Raw genomic sequence first — 23,166 nt, 5'->3', positions numbered from 1 at the left:
AATGAAATGTAAATGAAACAATTAGTGCTTCATTTGATGCACAATTTCTTTATTGGAAAATATAAAAAAATGTGTCATTTGTTGTGTTGTGCTGTTTATTCTATTTTTTCATAACAAGGCTATATTAGTATACATACTGTACTAGTGTAAAGTATTATTAAAATTAAGAGCTGCGCTAAACCTGCACACGTACTATCTGCACTCGTACGACCTGCACTCGTGTGATCGCTGAAAAGCTAAAACATGAACTATCTCCTATACTCTATATGCACGGAACACACTTACCATCATTAGCGCCTCTTCTATCACAGAAATAACACACATAATCCACAGAGTCGTGTCATTTAGTCCAAAAAAAACGGAACGCATCAGCGGCGCAAGGAGCGAGTTGTTCTTATCGCCGCTAACAGTTTATGCTAATTAGCCAAACGGTCTTAAGTTTCGTTTCTGTAAAACGTAAACAAATATGATCACAGCTGAATTATCTGATCAAACGGGCTGATGTAGCTCTATAGTGTTTATGGTTTATATGTTGTAAAGTTGAGTTTATTTATGCAGATTTTAATGAAGAATCTGCACAGTGGATTGTGGGATATCTCGTAGCTCCTTAGCTTCTTATGCTAAAGGAGCTCACGGTTTGTATTTTTCCTGGTTTATGAAATTGATTTAAGTTAATTTTTGCGCCTGCGCATTTGTAAGATTATGTCAAGAAACCGGGATACTCCATTTCATCATGTATACGCGGATATGAGTATCCCGGTTTCTCAGTGCGCATGTAAACCATGGATCTATTAAAATAACTGGATACAGTATTGCTAGCTTGTAGCTGCCTCGAGTTGACGTAGTGGCCACTCAGTGGTACTACAGTCGAAAAAATCCCATGGGCCGAGAGAAGATTTTTCTCATAGAGCGCAATGTAATCACAACCTGCTCGTGTTCGGCTGACAGGGCACCTACAACTTTCAAAAATGTCGGATTTTGTGGCGATTTTTACCTATTTTTAGATCATAAACTTTTTCTCGCTCAAAATCCTTCAGTTGTCTTAAAAAAACGCTTTATATTCGTTAGCTCCGGCTCCGCTCTCGTTCCTCTCGCTCTGATTGGTCAAAGCGATCACGTGATACACGAGCCCGCGCTCCGTGCGTGTGGTCGCGTGCATTCGCGTGTGCCCGTGGGAGAAAAGAACAATACTGCGCATGCTCGGTCGGCCCACAGCCACCGGAAGTACCTAGCCGGGCTAGGCTAATCTGGGATCATGCGCCATTGAGCTCAGCCCATTGACTTGAATGGGCGGCCATTTTGGAACCTGGGGGCTTGATGTAAACGCAGTAACCCGAATACTGACATAACCAGGATATGGCTAATAACTGGGTTATTGATGTGCATGTATACGCACTCAGTGGTTTTCATCATTATGGTGACCAGTAAAACTTTCGGCACATTTGACAATAAGGCACCATGAACGCAGCAGATGATCTACCATTGCTCCAGACAACTTGTGCTAGTAGCAAAATAGGATTAAAAAAATTCTGCCATTGGCTACACAAATGTTGGATAAAAAGAGAGAATTGAGTTGGTTATTAGTCCCAAATAAAACCAACTTAATGCTTAAATTAAAACATACAAATACAACCGAGACCTACAGTTATTCTTAAGATGGTGATGATGAGGGGGGGACTTCCACATTTAAAGGTTGTACTTCTGGCCCTTGTGGTTCTAAAGCTGTCCCTGTTTCTCTGGTTTCATCTTCGCTTGTGTCCAAACAGGGAATGCTGAACTTTTTATCTGACCTAAAAATATCAAAACAAACATAATCAGTTAATGTACAAAAGTAACACTGTTGAAAATAATTCCCTATGAATAATTTCTATACCTATAAATACACCATGCAGCAACAGCAATATTAATGAAAAGTAAAAGACCAAATAAGATCCAGCCAGCAGTAGAGCTTCCTGGGAGGAGAAAAAGTTTGTCAGTTAGTGCTGTTTTACAAGTAATGTTACATATTACTCAAAAAGAAATAGCTTTGTGTTCAAGCAGGACTATCAAGATGTACACTAGACTGAACCCGTTTTAAAAGGTCAAAAAGGTCTGGCTTTTCACATGAAAAGTGTTGCAGCTATCATGTGTCAACACTAGATATGAACAAGAGTGCAATCACTCATGTATTGGGGTGTGTCCTTCAATTGAAACTGATTGTAAGTGCCCTGTTCCTTTATTTTAGAACATGCCCTGACTTGTTCTAAAGGTTAATATACCGTTTCAGCATATGACTCAGTTGTTTCATTGTACTATAAGGTTATTTAAAAGTCAGAGAAAATGGTCCTAGTTAATATTTTTCTATAGCAATATGTTGAACTTTTCTATGTAACATTTCTGCTTGTGGCGTCCTCTCCCTGCTCGTCTCCTTGGAGATGTTATTGCTTTGCCTGTAATGTCCCACTGTATAGCAGCAAGGTGCACTGTGTAACTTTTCTGGTGAAGGGTCCATCACCTGCTTATTTCTATGGATAAGTCATTGCTCTGCCTGGACTGTTCCACAGTATGACATTAAACAGCTCTAACTTACATTCAATTACAGGTGGATTTACAGCTCAAAATACCTAGAAAAACAGGCATTCTGAGAGTGAGAGGGGTCGCCTCTCCACAGATCGGGCCTGTCACTTGATCTGATTTTGTTTCCATGAAGATATAAAGCAGGGGTGTCCAAACTTTTTTCATCAAGGGCCACATATTTAAACACAGATGAAGCAGAGGGCCAATCGAGGGCCGTAGACTGATGCTCATTACAGTGAATAATTGAAATATGTGCAGGTTTAACATGTTAGAATGAGCCAACAGTCTATTCGTGCTAAGATCCTTAAAACCACACACTAAATATTAAATATGAGCTTTATCAAGGTAGATTTTCAAAAAACTTGTAGTAAAAGGTTAATTTTTAATTGATGCAAGGTAATTTGGGCCAATTCACCTGGAAGCCTGAGGGCCAAGAAAAAATTGTCTGAGGGCCGCATTTGGCCCATGGGCCATAGTTTGGACATGCCTGATATAAAGGTTTAGTACCATACTGTTAAACATTTCAGGCAGAGCAATAACATCTCCATGGAGAAAAGCATTTGATGGACCCTCACACAATGCACCTTTAAACTTAAGTCTGTCTTGCATTTTCCAATTATTGCTACAGAATACTTTGAAAATCCTGTATTCTTTGTCACTATGTTGTCACCGCCTCTCCACAGATCTGACTAGTAACTTTGCTTGTTTTAGTATAGTTTAATGAGATAGTTTTAATGCCATACTGTGGAACATTCCATGTAAAGCTCACTAGAAACAGGCAAGCAGGTGGGGGGCCCTCCAACGGAAAAGTTACACTGCCAAAAAAAATAAAAAAATTAAAAACCTTGTAAAGTTAAAATTACTTGAAATTAAAAAAAAAAAATTATCTTGATTTGAGTAAATTTCACATGACAAATAAAATTAATTAAGAAAAATATATCTTGCTACACAAAACATAAGAAAAATAACTTATTTTGCTTTCATTCCATTGGTAGATAATTTTACTTGTCAAGTCAAATCTACTGAAATCAATATTCATAATTTGAGTTATTTGAATTTAAATACTTGGATATTACTTAAGTACCTAAATATTATTTAGTTAAAATGTGTTATTGTGACAGTAATACTAATATTAAATATTTACCTTCAGAAGATAGATGCAGGTAGAGGTGTCCTAGATTCGTCCCATAGGTGTTGGTTGCTTTGCACTCAAACAGACCGTTCACGTGTGGAGAGGGATTAAGAATCTGCAGCACTGCACCACTGACCTTCACTGCTGAGTCTGACCACGGCAATCCACTTCTGAAAAAACATGTCATTGTGGTCAATAGCAGAACGTTTCCAGTCAGCCTTGCCTCTGCATTTTTTATACTGAAGCTGTTTTTATGCCTGTCACGATAGGACATTTTGAAGTGCTATATATTGCTGAAGTAAATGTCCCCATTGCAACAGAGCAGTGGGCTGCTTTTGTGGTTGCTTGGCTCACACAGCCTTGTGCAGCAACAGCAAATCTTGAATTTCCCTTGGGATAAATAAAGTATGTCAGGGCTTGACATTAAGCATTTACAAGTACTTGACCGGGCAAGTGGCTATAATTTTTTACTTGTCCGACACCCAGACTTACTTGCCCGGAAAAACAAAATGGTGCTCAGTTAATTATATATTTTTAAATATGTGCACAGGCTAGTGTCGTAGTACTCTAGACCTTTTTTTAGGGCCTGGCTCAGCACAACATGCTCCTGGGGCAGATCTGTGTCGATTGATTGATTGATAGCATTTATATAGCGTCTTTCAAGATACCCAAAGCGCTTTACAGTTCATTATTCATTCACTCCACACTCAGTGGTGGTAAACTACTACTGTAGCCACAGCTGCCCTGGGGCAGACTGACGGAAGCGAGGCTGCCAATCTGAGCCATCAGCCCCTCCGACCACCACCATCACTCACGCTCACACCTCTTTCATACTAGGCAATGCAGGTGAAGTGTCTTGCCTAAGGACACAACGACCCACTGTGGCACCTGGAATTCCTAGCGGTCTCCCATTCAAGAACTACTTAGGCCCAGCCTGCTTAGCTTCTGAGATCTGACGGGATCAGGCTTTTACAAGCTGGTATGGCCACAGTGTCGTGTGAAAGAGCCCATGTCCAGAAATACTGTTAATTAGTGCTTTAAAATTTGATTTTGAAATCCTCGCGTTTGCCCTGGTCAGCCTGTACAGAAGGTGAATACAAGTATGTTCAGCTGTTAGGGCCTGGCTTGACTGCATGCACATTTCGCTCTATGCAAGCGTAAAAACTGCAACTTTTGGACGTTTAACTTTTAGAATGCATGGAAAGTGAATGAGGACGGCTTCACTGCAGGTGCTAGACGCACGAATGGAGCAACGTGTCCTGCACGCGTAGATTTCAGAAAATAGGATCCATCCTATTTTTTGACACTCTACGCGTATCCCCATCAAAATACACAGAGCATGAATCTTTGGTTGTATTTGTGCCTTTACCGTCAGGACAACGTGCTCCTGGGGCAGATCTGTGTCATGTAAAAGAGCCCAGGTCCAGAAAGACTGTTAATAAGAGCTTTAAAATTTACTTTTTAAAATCGTGGCTTTTGCCGTGGTCAGCCTGTACAGAAGGTAAATACAAGTGTGTTCAGCTGTTAGTTTAACTGTAGACCTGATACAAGCGGCTAAACGCGCCCAGTCAAATTTGATCGTCTTTCTCATTGAGAAACACAGAGCCAGAGCTGCGCGTGTACTTCCTGCTGCAAGCTGCCGGTAGAACCGCCTTTGCGTTGACGCACGGCTGTGGTTTCGCGAGGTTACACGAGTTATTGGTCTCGTCTCGGACTCGACCACGTTTGGACTCGGTCTTGAAGGCGCTTGGACTCGGTCTTGTCTCGGACTCGAGGTCTGACTTTAGACAGGTGCGATCATATTTCATTACGGCCACTGCTCTCGGCAATAAACTTGTACCGGTGTGCGGGTGCGTGCGGGGTGTCTCGCTGCAGCCTGTGCATTTGTGTGGAGCGCCCCCAGCGCGCGTGCCTTGTCCGCAACAGCGTGTACCCTCTCGTACCAGAATGTATCACAGGGCAGGTTAAACTTTTTAAAACATTCTACCTGCCCATCTGCCTCACGTCATCTGCTCCTTCTTTTCGCGCTCTCGCTCCTCCCTGCATATAGCACAAACGGGCTCCCTCTTCATTGCCCACAGATTAGAAAAATAATACTAAAACGAATCCAAATTTATGTTACATTGTTGGCACAAAGTCTAAAAAAGGGCAGTGTTCAGTACAGTACAGTTTGCTTGTCTTAATTTAATCTTAAATTAACATTTATCAGATAAAATGGAGATAGATTTCTAAAAATATTGATATATATGTGCCAAAATAACTGTAAAATCCAAATAAATGTAAAAAATGACAAAGATGGTCATGATTTGGTCTCGATGGGCTGTGGTCTTGGTCTTGTCCTGGTCTCAGGACCCTGAGGTCTCAAACAGGTCTTGGCCTCAGTTAATGCAGTCTTGACTAGAACTCTAGCACAGGCATATAAAAACTTTTTTTTCATATGAATACCAACATAACATGACCACAATGACTAAATGGTTTGAGAGAGTGGGGCAGAATCTCAAATATATAAAACAAGTTTAAATCATTTCATACTACACTCCACAGTGTAAATATGGAGGGGAAAAAAGAAGCATAAATGAAAAAGTGTGTCCAAATTTGTATGTATATGAGATGAAAATGATTATCATTGGTCTTCTCATTAAATTGTTCTCTTGTATCCACTCAGAGATCTAAGAGTGCCTCAACGTGTCTCAGGTTGTCAGACCCATATGGGCAGGTGACAACTAGAACTAATGTGATTATAGATAAATATGACAGAACATCTATAGTCCTGGTTGCTGTCATCTGGGACCAGTGCTGGGACCAATGAGCAAGTTAATCTGAAACTGTGATCATATTGCCTTTTGTAGTGTAACATTTTGTAATGCAGTATTGTCCCTCATATGTAATGGAGTTACACTACTTTGAATTACTTCTGATTTACTTTCTGTATGTTTAAAGTAAATTTTGGCTTCATGAGCTTCACAAATATATAGCCTTATAAGTCCTTCCCTTGGACCCTCGCCCACAGGTTAAGAAACTGACTTTCACTTGCACATTTCACATTCCAAATATTTTAGTGCCAGTACACCATAGAACTGGACTTGCACGAGCCTATAGTCTGCGCAGATAGCGTTGGGTATCGAAACTCTGTTTCAAGTAGGCATCGACCAAAAAGGCCCGGTAAGTACTGGTAAGTACTAAAAAACTGGTATTAAAAAAAACAAATGTTCGCTCGGTGCCCACTTTCGGTCCCTTTCATTAAATGCCCGCGTCAATAAGCCAACACACACTTTAATTTCACTTCAATGTATCAGTAGTGCAGGTGTTCACGCGTCAGTACTGCGCTCTGCGCAAATGTACTGCACAAACAGCGCTCATGTTTAACATGTTGAGCATGTCTTACATATGTCCAAGCTAAGTGCAGTGTGTCTCTTACCGGTAAAACAGAAGGGCTGAAGAAACAAGGTGCAGCGTGAAACTTGTATCCACCCGAAAACACCCAGTCTCCAGTGCGGGGCGTTTATAGTGTCTCAAAGCCAAAGTGCGTAATAATAAATCCACATCCAGTCACAGCCTGCAGTGTCCGCGTCAAATTTAAGCCAAACATAATATGAACCAAAACTCCGCAAAAACCCTGCTCCTCATTGGTAAATATATCCAGCGTGGAGCGCGTGTGCGTAAAGATGTATCCAAACGAATCTGCCTAAAGTTCTCCATAATTCTCCTCCGTCCTCCTCCGAGTAGCAAAAGCGTAAAGTTATTAATCAAAGTAAGAGCACATGCTCCATGCGCTGCCTTTTATATAAAGTGCAGAAAACGAGAAACAAAAGCGAAACTTAAGCGCAGGTCAGTCTTCGTGACAATCAGTTGTGCGTTTATTTGCGTGCGCATTTGGAGTTATACCTGAACCGTGTATAGTAGCCTACTCTGTTTTAAAATATGAATTAACATAGATATAAAGTTATTCAATGACTGAAAAGTATTTGCTTAATAATATTGGCCATTAATTTGCATAAAAACATAAATTGTAACTATACCCTTTGCGCACTTATAAAGAAAACTACTACATATCTCGGTCCTCTACTGTGGAGTTAGTTTGGACTGCTTAAATTTAGGTCCTTGTTCGCGCTTCTCGTCGCTGCGTAATAGGTTAAGAAAACACGGGATTTACGCGCGTGGCACTGGAGCGACGCACTGGAGGCGCACAGGTAGGACTGTTCTCTATGAATGGATCTCATTACGATGTGGGAGTGTGCACGTACAGGGCTCCATGAGGACTGAAGTAGAGAAGCAGGTTTAATGTCACGCGGCGTGGTCCTCCGGTGACACACGCCCCGCTCACAGAGCGCACGTATCGCTTGGAGACGCCCCGGTACCGTCCCAGTGAATGTTATTCCCAAAAGCACGGGCTATAATAATAACCTATGCATTTTAACTAATTACTGAGATTAGTGAGTAGGCTTGATAAATATATGGCAAATTTTTGGAGTTTGGTTTAACCCTGAGTTCGATTTTCATTCCGACGCGTCATGAAGCTGCCTAGATATGTGAGATGTGACGGTAGAATGAGAGACAAAACAAAAGGGGTGGAGTAGCGCGGTCCGCACTAAGGGACATTTTTGATTGACTGGGCAAAGATTGTGGTGCAGGAGGCAGCGTAATACTACGTCCGTTTTATTTAAGATGCCTACAGTCAGTGGGAAAGACAAAACATTGACTGTGATGCGCACAGCAGCGCGCATGAAGTGAGCACTTGTCACCGCGGCCGTTTTTCGTGGCAGTCCAAAAGGTTGGACCTATCTGTTCCTTTCACGGAAATGAAAAAAATGCGTTATAAACGGACAACCCGTCGCTTTGTTTGTCAACCAAATAAATAGTTATTATTACTGGGGGACTAGAGTGTCGCTTTATTTTCACTTGCCCGCTCGGGCAACTGGCAGAGGAGAGTACTTGCCCGGACAAAAGTTTTAGTTGCCCCGGACCAGCGGACAACCGTTAATGTCGAGCCCAGGGTTTGTTACAAAACATTTTATATTTATTACTTTAAAAGGACAAATTATGCATTTTTGTTTCTCGTACACCCATTATTAAAGTAAAACAGCTCAAAATGGGTCATTAACTTTGTGTTCAAAACTGAAGAGGCCCGACCCCTGATAGCTGCATTTCACCATAAAGTAGCAGATTTTCATTTACTTGTTTAAATGCAAGACAGGGCTAAGGGTGGAGATAAGGGGCAGACGAAAACAGAACAAACACTCAAATCACAAGAACAAAACAATACTGGATTACTCAAACATCCATGAACTAACTGAAATATAATGACAAAAGCAAATGATGAAGGAACACTGTTATGATGATTCAAAGCTTTAAATATGTAGGGCCCGATTTTGCCCCTGATCTTAGCATTAGTGCTAGTGTTAAGGAGGGGTCGTGTCCAGGTCAGCCTGCACTTCGCTGCTGGAGGCTGGAGTGGCATGGTCCAAGTACAGTACATATATGGTGATGACATCTCAACCAGTCAATCAATCTGGGACCGCTGTAGCATTTACAAAATAAAAAGAAAAGAAAAGAAAAATAAAGGAATTCTTGAGCATGGTACATGTTGTTTTTCAGTCGACTAGTTTGATACTTATTTTTAAATTCTGGCAATTCATTGAACGTGCCACACCAGGCCCTCAGTCTACTCCACTCCACCCGATATTCAGGCACGGCATACCTCCTGTTTAGAGCTCCACAGCCCACAGTTGTGCTAGTGCTACTATCAGGGGCAAGATTGGGCCTATGGAGTTAGTTCAGCTCAACGACATCTCCAATTATCCAGACGCCCTAGTTACACAGGCCTATCCCAAAAACACAATGTGTCTCTTCTCTCTCAGCCACTCCCTTTCAGTTTTTTTCAGGCTGAAGGCCTCATCATCTATAGAGCTTCCTGCCTGAGAAAGAACCATATCATATCAATATCCATATCATCAATAAATATTTTTATCGTATACCATTGTTGTGGCGTGGTTCTTGTTAGTGAAGTACCTTTTAAATGTGATTTAAAATATGTCCCTTTTAAAATGTGGTTACAGAACATGAATAATAAGATATTTATACCTTCTCCATGTGTAGTTGGCCTCTGGGTTGGCTTCAGACACACACTCAAATGAAGTTTTGGATAGTTCACGTATCCTGACTTCACTTGGTGGGACTAAAGGAAAAAGGAAACACAGTTAAATCAAAGTCCAGAAGGGGAATTCCAAAGCCTGTGTTCTGTGACTCATACACAATGCACGAATGAATGGAGTAGGTTCAAAGTATTGTATGTTAGTTTAAGGGTGTGGTGATCTTAAAAGTCAACAAAGAATCTACTATCAAATTAATACTTTATACACATGTGGCGAATGATAAAAATTATATTGTAACACCTAGTATAAAAGCATGCACAAGAGACTAAAATATATCACTCAGGTAAGGCAACTTATATTCAATAAAGCTTATAAATAAATATTTAAAAAATTATGCATTTTAAATTACACAAAATGTATAAATATAATATGGATTCATAAATAAATATAATATGGATTCATAAATATGTGCGAGTGAACTTTATGGTTTTCAGTTGAACAGATCTGCACCAGCTCAATATCAGATGATATTTACACTATAAAAGAGTAGTTTGAATTTGAACAGCTGTTTTTCCATTAGTAAAGGATAATGTGATTTATATTTGCTATGACTATTTTGTGAGCCATCCTCATCCCTCATACTCTCGTCCCTCTATTTTCAGCTATTTATTATAGAACACAGACAGAATGAAAAGTTATTTAATATAAAACTCACAGTGGATCTGAATATTGAGAGGTAGTGTGGTCCCATTTGGTAATGCTGGACTCCTGACTACACATTGTATGGAATGATTGTGGAGGTTTCTTGTGGGAGTACCAAGCAAAGTGCTGACTGTAGTGGTTGTCCCATCCGCGTTTTGGGTTGAATTGTTTGTTACTCTCAGCAGCAGAGACAGTCTTCCTAAGTCCCAGCCCACGTTCGCTGAAGGCCAGAAATATGCAGCTTTGCAAATCGCAAGAACTACCTCCTCATTCCCCACAGTGAGGAAATTGTCTTTCAGTGTGGTTTCTGGAGGCACTGCAATATCAAAATTGGGAAACAGTTACTAAGAACCAAATATATAGCCATACAAAACATGGAGCAGTTTTAATACCTAGTACATTCAGCGGTATCTCTGTCTTGACGTTACCACTAGGAAACAAAGTGTATATGCATGTATAGGTCCCTTCATCAGACAGTGTCACGTTGGACAATTGCAACGATCCATTTCTTAGAGAAAAATTTCCTACAAAGTGGAATCGCTCATCCTGCCCATTGACGTAAAACGGACCGTTTGATTTCAAAATGGTGTAGAAATTAGTGTTGTCTTTAATCAGTCTGGTTCTCCTTTGCCAGGTAATCTGAGTCAGGCTTTCTGTAGTTTCAGTGAGGAAGCAGGGAAAAACAGCGGTGTCTCCCTGGATAACAGACACGCTCCCCCCAATCACCTGCACAGCTGCAAGAAAATAAGCATGAATGAAAGGGTTATGACAACAGACCCTTCGAAGTCATAAATAAAATAGGTCTAAAACCAGGCCTATCTAAATTTTACTATGAAAACATCAAGTAGGCTATATGTGAAGTGTAAATGCTAGATTAGCACGTAGCATCCTCAACAGACTAGGCCTATTTTACGATCAGAAACATTGATAAATGACCACAGAAAATTATAAACACTCGACTTGAATCATGCGAACTAGCTTTTGCGGTCAAGTGGTCTGAATTCTGAATAGGCTATTATGTAGCTCAAAAACCGTGGAAAAAGTAAACACGGACTCAGCCCTCTTTGTCGCGCTGCCCACTCGAGGAATCGAATAGTTATGTATCCTACGCTACATCCACACAGAAGTTCCTACTGAATAAAAAAACCCACCTTGTATCACAGCGTTTCGTAGAACAAAGATTATCACCAGTAAACTGTACATTTCCTTCTAGAACAGATACTGGGAGTGTACCAGTGGTAGGGTTATCCTTCACACCACATGCAGTTCCAAGTCCCAATAACTCCCCCTCCAGGTCAGGAATGTGCTGTTGAAATTGTATTTATATATATATCAGACTGTATAAAAAAGTAATGTGTATGATCACAGTTCTTACACAAAGTAATTCTTTACTAAGTTCTTTACAGATAAAGAAAAATTAAAATCACAATGCAAACAAATAAAAACATAAAACATCAGTAATTAAAGACCCACAAGAAGACCCCTGTCCCCAACCCTCCATAGAAGATTTTAAGTAATTTAATAGACTGTCTCCGTATACTGTACTACTAGGCTATAAATACCAGCCTCATAACTCCCTCCTCCTTTTTATTTACATGGAAAATAATGAATACTCTTTGTACTCACCTACAGAGACAAACAAATGAGTAGCAGTCCGCCCTATATATATATATATATATATATATTATATATATATATATATATATATATATATATATATATATATATATATATATATATACACACACACACACACACACACACACATACAGTGTTGGGAAGGTTACTTTTAAAATGTATTTCCCTACAGATTACAGATTACATACCCCAAAATGTAGTTTGTAACATAATCCATTAAATTACTTAAAGTGAGTAACGTAATCTGAATACTCTGAATTACTTGATTTTCTGTATAGAAACAAAGACTAGGATATCATAACATAAAATGTTTAATCTGCTAAAAAACTATGAAATGCCCAGTCTTTACTTAACCAAATTAAAAATATTATTGATAGAAGAGGAGGAGACACGTTCTGCACAGCATGATTTAGTCCTGTTAAATCCTGTTTTAAACATGATTTAGACCTGGTTTTAGACCTGGTTTTAGTCCTGGTTCTACACCTGGTTTAGACCTGGTTTAGACCTGGTTTTAGTCCCGGTTTAGACCTGGTTTTAGACCTGGTTTAGACCTGGTTTTAGACCTGGATAAGTCCTGGTTTAGATCTGGTTTAGTCCTGGTTCAGACCTGGTTTAGACCTGGTTTTAGACCTGGTTTTAGACCTGGTTTAGACCTGGTTTTAGACCTGGTTTAGACCTGGTTTTAGACCTGGATTAGTCCTGGTTTAGACCTGGTTTTAGACCTGGTTTTAGTCCTGGTTTAGACCTGGTTTTAGACCTGGTTTTAGACCTGGTTTTAGACCTGGTTTAGACCTGGTTTAGTCCTGGTTTAGACCTGGTTTTAGACCTGGTTTTAGTCCTGGTTTAGACCTGGTTTTAGACCTGGTTTTAGACCTGGTTTAGACCTGGTTTTAGTCCTGGTTTAGACCTGGTTTTAGACCTGGATTAGTCCTGGTTTAGACCTGGTTTAGTCCTGGTTTAGTCCTGGTTTAGACCTGGTTTTAGACCTGGTTTAGTCCTGGTTTAGTGTCCGGCAATAAGTGGAATTACCAAAAAAAAAAAAAAAGGGATATAGCCCGGAATGTGAAAACAGGAAAATACCGCCGTGTAATCCATTTATTTCAAAAAGTAACTGTAATCCAATTACCATTCACTTAAACAGTAACTGTAACCGAATACAGTTACTCATAATTTGTACTCTGATTACGTAACTCCGGTACAAAAATCAAACATTGCTTTTCACCTGTGGTTCAACAGAATAATTAGAAAAAACGAAATAATGAAATTCGCCTGGACAAAAATGATGGTACCCTGAACTTTATATTTTGTTATACAACCTTTTGAAACAAACTCTGCAAACAAACGATTTCAGTCACTGTCAATGAGACTTCTGCACTGATCAGATGGTATTTTGACCCATTTCTCATAAGCAAACTGTTCTTGTTGTCTCCGGTTTGAAGGGTGCCTCCTCCAGACAGTATGTTTCAGCTCCTTTCACAGATGTTCAGTAGAATTGAGATCTGGGATCACAGAAGACCACTCCAGAACAGTCCAATGTTTTGTTCTTAGCTATTCTTGTGTGTTTTTAGCTGTGTGATTTGGATCATTATCCTGTTGGAAGACCCATGACCTACAACCAAGATCAAGCTTTCTGACACTAGGCAACATATTTCGGTCCAAAATACCTTGATAGCTTTGAGATTTCGTTGTATCTTGCACAGATTCAAGACACCCTGTGCCAGATGCAGCAAAACAGCCCCAGAACAAAACCAAGCCTCCTCCATGCTTCACAGTAGGGACAGTGTTATTTTCTTGGTGTGCTTCATTTTTGTGTCTGTGAACATAGAGCTGATGTGCCTTGCCAAAGAGCTGTAGTTTTGTCTCATCTGACCAATGAAGCTTTGTGACTTGTCAATATGCACTGTGACAAATTCCAGTCTCACTTTTTTATGATTTGCTCTCCGCTATGGTGTCCTCACATGAAGTCCACTTTGGCTCAAACAGTGATGGATGGTGCAATCTGACACTGATGTACTTTGCCCTTCGAGTTCACATTTAATTTGTTTGGAGGTGGTTTGGGGCTCTTTCGTTCCATTTGTATGATCCATCTCTTCAATTTGTCATACATTTTCCTCTTGTGGCCACATCCAAGGAGGTTGGCTTCAGTCTTGTGGACGTTAAACTTCTGAAGAACATGTGTAACTGTAATCACAGGAACATCAAGCTGCTTGGAGACGGTCTTATGGCCTTTATCTTTAATCTGCTTGTCTATCATTTTCTTTCTAGTTTCCTGACACAGTTCTCTTCTTCACTTTTTCTGGTCTATGTTCAGTGTTGTCTCCATCATGTCTCCAAACAGCCTGATGACAACATGTCTCCCTTTAAATAGGCAGACTGACTGAGGATAAGATTGAAGACACCTGTAATGCAGATTAGAGGACACACCGAAGTTTAACATGTCCCTATTGTTCAATTCTATATATTGTTCTAGAGGTACCATAATTTTTGTCCAGGCCAGTTTCATTAATATTATTATTATTTTTTTTATAATTCTGTTGAACAACAATTCAAAAACAGTGTCTGATTTTCATAGTTTTTTTTTCAGGACATTTTTATTTATTATTGCTTTTCTTAGTTTCAAGTTATTTCAGTTAAATTGTTGATTTTTCTTTCATTACCAGAGGGGTACCAACAATTTTATCCTTGACTGTACATCTTTTATACAGTCTCTGGTATGTATATAAAGATTACAGGCAATGAAAACATGCTTACTGCTGTACACAACACAACATAACAATATGTATTTCATTATGTTTATATATATATATATATATAGAAAATATTAAATTTGGCAATGTTAGCATTAGCCATGTTTCGTCATCTTAGCCTATGTTTAGTTTGATCGTTTTCATTTAGTGTTACATTCTAGTCAGATTATATTCTTTTTAGCCTAATTCATCAGCCGGTTTCACTTCATGGAAACCATCTGACCTCACAGCGTTAGGATTTGTTCACTCAACGGTAGGCAGGTACTTTTTTAATTTAACCAGCTGCTGCTATTTGGTTGTGACGTATGTAATGCATCGCTAAGCTTTTCTATTAAGCTTTTTCCAAATCCCGTAGGAAGAAGGACAATAACATTCTCTTTGTGTTCCGGCTTTAAATCCTTGATCTCAGGAATCATTGCCAACACAGAATGTATGGCTCTTTGCTGATTGGCTGGTGCCCGGGCATGCACTTTCAGGTTGCAAACCGTCTAAGGTGATTCCTGACTGATTATTTTAATAGATCCATGTTCCTGACCTAGTCGCTGGAGAGAAATGGAACTGAGCGAAGGCACTAGGTGGCACCAGCCTGGTTAAATTTTTTTTAAAGCTATTTGTTGAATTAAAACACAATTTTATTAAAAGTCCATAATACTTAAACTTGTTGGAAATTTTGGGTTTATCACAAATGTGTCACTGAAATTTGATAATGTTTAAAATGCATAATTTAAAATAGAATAGTTTTAGTAAAGGACAATGTTGCTGTTACTGTCCTACCTGCAAAAGCATGACTGCAGATCAGAATGAGTGGCAGAAGAGTTTCCACTACAGTTACCATTGCATCAGGTCTGAACCATAGAGTGTCTATAAACAGTCTGAACATGTGGTAGTAGCACAAAGGAAGTATCAGGGGTTTGTCTTTGCAGGAAAAGATCAAGCTTAACACTTGATTCCACTAGCATAGGGGGTTAAACATGTGTGAATGAAACAAAACATAACTCCAGGTACAGTATGTTTGTGATGAGGAAACAATATTATAATATACAACATAAATAGAGTAATATGATACCTTAAAGTAATATTTAGTTCCTCTGACCTCTTCTCCAGCCTGCACGACTGTATACAAAACCTGACTCTGCCCCTCGTGTTGGTTTGATGTTTGCTGAAATCTCCAAACATAAATAAGTTATGAAAAACTATTACATACACATTTTGTATTCTTACACACTGATTATGTTCATGCACATCAAAATCTGATCTGATTTCTGGACATTTAAGATGATTTAAATTACACCTTAACCACTAAATCTGATGTGAGTGTTCAGAGGGACCATGACCAGAAAGAAATTCATAGTTTTCGCTGTTTGCAAGTGATTTTAATAATTTTATCACCCACTGAGCCACACAACTATACACAGGTCCACTCACACCTAGACATACTCGAAGAGAGAGGTGCTTAACTAAGAGAAAGGGCAGCAGATGAGTAGCAATCCGCCCTTAGAAGACAGCATGTATATGAAGATTACAGACAATGACAGCATGCTTACTGCTGCACGCAACATATATATGTATTTCATTATGTGTTAATATTTTATATAAAAATATGAAATGTTACAATGTTAGCATTAGCCATGTTTTGTCATCTGAATCTACCTTTAGTTTGATCCTTTTCCTTCAGTGTTACATTCCAGATGATATTTTTTCACCTGTTTGTTGAATTAAAGCACATTTATAGATTCCAGTGTCATTTTCTTAAAAGTCCAGAAATACATAAACTTGGTGGAAACTTTGGGTTTATCACAAACGTGTCACTGACATTCGATGATGTTATGTTGTCATATATGCGTATGGTATTATGAATACTATTTTAGTTCTAAAAATAAATGTTAATGTGGTCAATAGCAGAATGTTTGTGGTCAGTCTTTCCTCTGCATGTTTAACATTGTGTTTTTTTGTTTGTTTGTTTGTTTTATGTATTTTATCTTATCTAGTATGTTTTGTATTTATTTATGTATTGATTTATTTGACTGGGACAGTGCATGTTAATGGACAGACATGACACAACATGAATATAAACACACCGGATTATTTCCAAAGGCTAATTTCCATCCCCTAGTCCCTAAGGGCTGAGGTCACAGGTCACCAAACAATAAAATATTATAATAAAATATATAACAGTCCAGTCATTGCACAGTTCTTGTTATTTTTTAAGTCAATTTGGCCACACATGCAATACATATTTTGTCCATACATGCAAATATGTCTCTATGAAAGATCAACTAAAATCACAATGTAACTATAAATGAGGACATGTTTGGTTTGACCATAACCAGTTTTTCATTTGAGCTTTAAAATAACTATAGAGTCTTCTTTTTCAGAATGTGACAGTGATGTTGGGAAATGGGTTTTTTATCAAGTATTTTTACACCTCTTTTATAAACGTTTTCAATGCTTTTAAGAGTTGTGGGGCAGACAAGAGACCAAGTGGTTAAACAGTACAGAAATAATCAAGGAGCAGAAATAAGTTTTAGTAGCATTCATGTTTAAGTTGTTCCTGATGTGACGAAAATTCAGATTATTAAATTGAGTTACTTGACTTTTGAAGGACAATATTGGATCTAGATTAACTGCAAGGTTTTTAAATTCTGCAACCAGATGAAGTTCTGCTCCATTAAGAAAAATATTTCATTGCTTCAGTTCGGTATGACACTTTGAGAAGTACATACAGACAGTCTTTTGGTGTTTAACAAGAGGCACGAATCCTTGCACCAGTTATGCACAGACAATAGGGCAGCTGTGAGACCATCAGCAGCTTGCTGAAAGCTCTTGGCTTCAGTGTAGATGCTTGTATCGTCTGCATACATCTGTGAAAATACATCTGGACAAGCATTTGGCAAGTTGTTGATAAAAAGGGAGAATAACACTGGCTCAAGGATTGACCCCTGCAGGACACCAACATCACAATCTAAACACTGTGATTTTACACCATCAACTAGCACATACTGTGAGACAGATACAGTGTAAACCATTGAAGAGCTTGACTGGAGACGTAAAACTGAGTCAACCTAGACAGCAAAATCTGATTGTTTATAAAGTCAGAGGGTTTCTTCAAGTCTAAGATTTTGTGCACTGTGCAAAAGTACAAATGTGCTTTTGTTAGATGTAAGTGAGAGATCATTCATCATACTATGATATTGTCTTTGTTATGAAAGTTTTGATATACTGCTCCATCTGGATTACTCTGCATGTGTGGGTGAACTTCATGGTTTTGAGTTTAACACATCCGCACCATTAGACGATATTTACACTACAGAGGGAGTTTGAACTTGACGCTTGTAGGTGTAACCCAGGTCAATTAGCCCCAGTTACACTTTACTGTGGCTGGATAACTTAACTTTTAAAGACCCTTGGTCCCCCAAGACCCTCCTGTCCCCCAACCCCCTGTACAAGATGGGTAGTAATGAGTGTCCGTCTCTGTATACAGTACTAAACACTTGTGAGATTACTTCTAGATTAATGGACTAGTCTGGTAACAAAATGGCTTTCTGCTGTGGTGTAGGCTGATACATAAAAGAAATATTACAACAAGAGCTCTCATTTTATTATTTCTTCACAGTACCTTATGGAAACTTCCATATGAGGCCAAGTAATAGTGGCACTAGTCTGTCTAGTCTAGTACACAAATGTTTTTTTTTTGTTTGTTTTTTTTTTGTTTTTTTGTAACTATTATTAAATCTTTTATCACAGTTCATAGATGGAGTTCACTCTCTCTACATATTGATCAACAGCGCCATCCAGTGGTCTGCCCTAGAACAGGAGAAAGACAGTTAAGACAATAAATATGAATAGTTTCTTCTTAAGTAATAATATAATATTTAGTTCCTCTGACCTGTTCTCCCGACTGCATGGCTGTCTGCAAAGCCCCATCTGTCTGACTCTGCCCCTCGTGTTGGTTTGATGTTCTCCAAAATCTGCAAAAATAATTAAGTTATGAAAAACTGTTTCACGGCATTTTGCATTCTTACACAGTGGCTATGTTCATACACACCACTAAATCTGAGACGAGTATTCAGGGGGACAATCAGCAGAAAAAAAAAAAAAACATAGTTTCTGCTGTTTGCATGTGTTTTTATCAATTTATAACAAAAAATAAAACTAAAGAAAACAATAATAATCAGTGAGTGTTCACACTGGTGCCGGTGTTGACAAGGGAAATTATGCAAAAAAGACTAAATTCACGGTACTTCCAAATGCACCAGTTAAAATACAACACACTTTTGTTATTTTCATGTAAAATAATAAATAATCTTTGTACTCACATACAGAGACAAACAGCTGAAGAACAAATGAGTAATCCGCCCATAGTTGAGATGTATATGAAGATTCCAGACAATAAAATCACGCTTACTCCTGCACACAACATTAATATATATTTAATTTATTTTATATAAAAATATGAAATTTGGCAACACTTAAATTAGTCATATTTTGCCTTGCTTTACTTACCTTTAGTCTGATCCTTTTCTGTCAGCGTTACGTTCCAGATGGTAGTTTCTAGACCTTTTTTGTTAGTTACAACACATTTATAGATTCCAGTGTCATTTTGTTGAAAATCCAAAATACTTAAACTTGGTGGAAATTTTGGGTCTATAACAAATGTGTCACTGAAATTTGATGATGTTTTGTTGTCGTTAAATGCATAATGGTATTTTCCTCTGGACCAGTTGACTTGTGTTATTCGTATATTTGGCGTACTGCATGTGAGATTGACCCGGTCTCCTCTTGATGCCATGATGCTGCTGACTGAATCTAGAAATCAAAATAATAAAAAAATATATAATATTGCAAATGACAAATAGAATAGTTTTAGTAAAGGACAATGTTGCTGTTACTGTCCTACCTGCAAAAGCATGACTGCAGATCAGAATGAGTGGCAGAAGAGTTTCCACTACAGTGACCATTGCATCAGGTCTGAACCATAGAGTGTCTATAAACAGTCTGAACATGTGGTAGTAGCACAAAGGAAGTATCAGGGGTTTGTCTTTCCAGGAAAAGGTCAAGCTTAACACTTGATTCCACTAGCATAGGGGGTGGTGTTGTCTAAGTAGTGGTACTCAGTAAGTTCTTAATAAGAGTTAAACATGTGTGAATGAAACAAAACACAACACCAGGTACAGTATGTTTGTGATGAGGAAACATTATTATAATATACAACATAACATGCACATCGAAAACTGATCTAATTTCTGGACATTTAAGATGATTTAAATTTAAACACGTAAACCATTAAATCGGATGTGAGTGTTCAGAGGGACCATGACCAGAAAGAAATTCAATGTTTTTGCTGTTTGCATGTGATTTTAATAATTTTATCACCCACTGTGCCACACAGCCACACACAGGTCCGCTCAAAATTAGACATACTCGAGGAGAGAGGTGCAAGTCTTTTTCAAAAGAGCTTTCAGACAGTTTGGATGTAAAGTTATTTGTTTTAATCTAATTTCCAAATAGATTCCTAAACCAAATGACATCTGAAGGTCAGGTGTTTGAATCATCTAACAGTGTTCACATAAAGCTTTGAGCACTGACATAGTTATACCCACAGTGGGAAATGTAACCACAGCCTTTGTTGGTACAGTTACTTAAGCGGAAGTAAAAAAAATATGACCAAAAACCAAAACAGAGATGAGTAACTGTGAAAAGAAACATATCATTTTTTTTTGTTTGTATTTTAAAAAAGAACCAAAATTAAAAATGTTGAGTTAGACATTTCATATTGTGAGAAAAAAAAGTGTTGTTTTTGGAATATAGATGACATAAAATCAGATGCTGTTGCTTCATGTTTAAATACCTGAATGCATTTTTCATCATGAATGCAGCTTTGTCAGTGCACGAAATTTGTGTGAAGTGTAGGTGTGATATGTCACCTACAGCCTCTGAGTTGTTTGACATCTTTGTTCCTAGGTCAAGTGTGTTTATAAAGTACATTTAAAATCACAACTACCTAAAGTGTTGTACGTGGACAATATAAAATGCAATCTAATACATACAAAAACACAATCAAATAATACAAATGTAGTGCTCAAGGCCAGGTTAATGACGAGGGGCCTGGTATGGCAGTGTGCAGACGCCATTGGTTATACTCAGCAGGACTGTGATGAGACAACACACACTGCAAGTCCATAACACTGCATCTGTTTAGCACTGGGAAATTATCACTTATTTGCAAACGCCTTAATTACAACAATGATTGACAATAATTAGGCAGTGTGATTATGCAACACAGTTTTTTATATGTATATTAGACACCACTGTACATTCAAAGATGACCTCTCTGCGCACTGTGTTTGATGCTGAGGAAATTCTGTACTGACGGTTTCATTTCCTATGCTATGCAATTATGATACTTTGCAGAGGCATTAGTTTCTGAATTTAGCTTACAAAGTGATGCATTTTTTTCTAAACCCTCTAAAACATAGCCAGTGTACAGGTGAACTTATTATTAACTGTTATATTTTAGCTCTTTGTTGTTAGATTTATTGTCATGTGTGAGCTACTAATTTCCCTTGTGGGTCAATAAAGTTTGTTAAAGTCTAAATCTAAGTTACGTTTAATCTTCTAACATAGTTTACATGTAGTTCAAGTCAAATGCTACTAGAGAGTTGAAGTAACATGCTTTGACATTTCCTGCCTTAGAAGTTTGTCTTTCACATGACTCTCATTTGAATCCAGGCAGAAATTTCTATTTAAACAAGTGGGTGAAATGACTATTGAAAACTAGCCTCACTTTTGTTCATATTTCAGTGCTGAGTAGTAATGCACAAGTAGCCCACTGCATGCGTTTAAAGGTGCAAGCAAATGTTATTGCTTTGCTTTGTTGTATTAAGTAAAATGTACTTACTACCACAATTAATAGTCATGAATTTACTGAGTAATTGTTTAGTTTTAATAGTTTTTGTGAATGGGTGAGTAGTTTAAAGCGCTTTAAGTGGTTTGAAGGTGGAAAAGCGCTATATAAAAATGTGACCATTTACCATCTATTATACATCAGTAAATACTAGACATATAACATTTATTTATTTCATCAATGCAATTAATTATGACAATATTTTATATATTTTACTTAATTTATTTACATCTTTATTTACAACTTCAAACTTAAAAAAAATTTGTAACAATTCATGGTGGTAAGTACATTTTACTTATCCCTCTCCAGGCAGGCGTTGCAGATTTGCAACAGCTAAACGCCAATTACCTACTTACTCCAAATCCATATTTTATGAGATTTTTTTTACTCAGGAGCCTTTTTTCCCATCCATGCTGATAAACGTGGACAATGCAGACTGTGCAAGAATGGCTTCATGCAAACGACCTGCCAAAAGTGCAAAGTACTTTTGTTGTTTACAAAGGATAAAAATTGTTTCTTGGAGCACCACACAAAAAAGTGATGTTGTTCTGCCACTGTAAAGCACTGTTACAAGGTGCTTTATGTTTTCATTGTTATGAAAAGTGGTTTACACATAAAGTTAGCGTTCATATCATTTTCAGTCTTCAGTGTTAATTTACCACACCGGACCAATGCTGCAAATCTGTAACATCCCAGAACGCATTGGATGTGAAGGTCTCTCTCAAAAAAAAAAGGTCAGGATTGTATATTAATACCCCATATGATAATTTTCCCCAAATACCAGATTTTTTCCTGTTACTAAAATTTAATTAGAGCCTGAGAGGGTTAATACTGACAAGTAATTGTACTTGATATTACAGCAGTGAATTTTACATAAAAAATGCTAGAGCAATTTGTTACAAGGATTTTTTTCTAGTAAATCTTAAGTTATTATTTTTTTCAGTGTGTTATTAAACCTTTCTATATTCATGGAAACAAAAGGAGACCAAGTTACAGGTCAGATCTCTGGAGAGGCAACCCCCGCTCATAGTCAGAATGCTTGTTTTTGTGGGCATTTTTGTGCTATAAAACCACCTGTAATTTTATAAATGTAAGGTAGAACTGTCATGCCATACTGTGGAACATTCCAGGCAGAGCAATGACATCTCCATAGAAACGTTTATAAACTACAGTCTGACCCACTGAGGGTTTCCAGGCGTTTGTGAATCCCATATGAGATGCCTGTGTGAAAGCCCAGAGCACACGAGCTATTGCCTCTGTTCTCCATTTTGAACTCTGCATTTGTTTTATTTGCACGATGCGTGAATTTAAATGAGGCCTGACATTACTGAGATGGTTTATTTATCCTCGGACGGCCGCGCAAACGACAAACATTCTTTAAAATTGTGTCCGAGT

The 23,166-nt window shown here is 38.2% G+C and overlaps 2 protein-coding genes and 1 pseudogene across 4 annotated transcripts; all 3 read right to left on the bottom strand.

Annotated features, from left to right (window-relative positions):
• Positions 1-44: 44 nt before the first annotated feature.
• LOC110166658 (poliovirus receptor-like) lies at positions 45-11,769 on the bottom strand. 2 transcript variants are annotated; one of them, XM_020931941.2, is made up of 7 exons: positions 11,634-11,769; positions 10,875-11,216; positions 10,496-10,798; positions 9,770-9,863; positions 3,701-3,858; positions 1,874-1,952; positions 45-1,790 (listed from the first exon to the last, which is right to left on the bottom strand). In XM_020931941.2, the coding sequence occupies exons 1-7, from the start codon at positions 11,683-11,685 to the stop codon at positions 1,652-1,654; spliced, it is 1,167 nt and encodes a 388-aa protein (XP_020787600.2). In that variant the 5' UTR covers positions 11,686-11,769; the 3' UTR covers positions 45-1,651. The 2 variants fall into 2 exon arrangements, with proteins under 2 accessions (XP_020787600.2, XP_020787601.2); XM_020931942.2 differs by having other exon boundaries at positions 3,701-3,855.
• LOC129409028 (5S ribosomal RNA) lies at positions 4,565-4,681 on the bottom strand (annotated as a pseudogene).
• A 6,791-nt stretch (positions 11,770-18,560) lies between the features above and the next one.
• LOC129408950 (uncharacterized) lies at positions 18,561-19,844 on the bottom strand. 2 transcript variants are annotated; one of them, XM_055153868.1, is made up of 5 exons: positions 19,765-19,844; positions 19,371-19,673; positions 19,184-19,274; positions 18,754-18,835; positions 18,561-18,671 (listed from the first exon to the last, which is right to left on the bottom strand). In XM_055153868.1, the coding sequence occupies exons 1-5, from the start codon at positions 19,823-19,825 to the stop codon at positions 18,606-18,608; spliced, it is 603 nt and encodes a 200-aa protein (XP_055009843.1). In that variant the 5' UTR covers positions 19,826-19,844; the 3' UTR covers positions 18,561-18,605. The 2 variants fall into 2 exon arrangements, with proteins under 2 accessions (XP_055009843.1, XP_055009848.1); XM_055153873.1 differs by having other exon boundaries at positions 19,188-19,274.
• Between the last annotated feature and the right edge of the window lie 3,322 nt (positions 19,845-23,166).

The sequence above is a fragment of the Boleophthalmus pectinirostris genome, unplaced genomic scaffold, assembly GCF_026225935.1.
Source record: "Boleophthalmus pectinirostris isolate CB_2022bp ecotype Guang Dong unplaced genomic scaffold, ASM2622593v1 HiC_scaffold_1, whole genome shotgun sequence".
NCBI classification, from domain to species: domain Eukaryota; kingdom Metazoa; phylum Chordata; class Actinopteri; order Gobiiformes; family Gobiidae; genus Boleophthalmus; species Boleophthalmus pectinirostris.
The sequence above is the reverse complement of the archived record's forward strand: the minus strand, read 5'-3'. Positions and strand labels throughout refer to the sequence as shown.

Coding starts and splice junctions, on each gene's coding strand:
- LOC129408950 (XM_055153868.1), bottom strand. CDS start 19,825: ATGGTCACTGTAGTGGAAACTCTTCTGCCACTCATTCTGATCTGCAGT. Junction 18,836..19,183: donor TCAGCTGTTTGTCTCTGTAT/GTGAGTACAAAG, acceptor TTATTTTTGCAG/ATTTTGGAGAACATCAAACC. Junction 18,672..18,753: donor CCATGCAGTCGGGAGAACAG/GTCAGAGGAACT, acceptor CTCCTGTTCTAG/GGCAGACCACTGGATGGCGC.
- LOC110166658 (XM_020931941.2), bottom strand. CDS start 11,685: ATGTACAGTTTACTGGTGATAATCTTTGTTCTACGAAACGCTGTGATA. Junction 10,799..10,874: donor GATACCGCTGAATGTACTAG/GTATTAAAACTG, acceptor TTGATATTGCAG/TGCCTCCAGAAACCACACTG. Junction 3,859..9,769: donor GCCAACTACACATGGAGAAG/GTATAAATATCT, acceptor ATGTTTTTTCAG/AAGTGGATTGCCGTGGTCAG.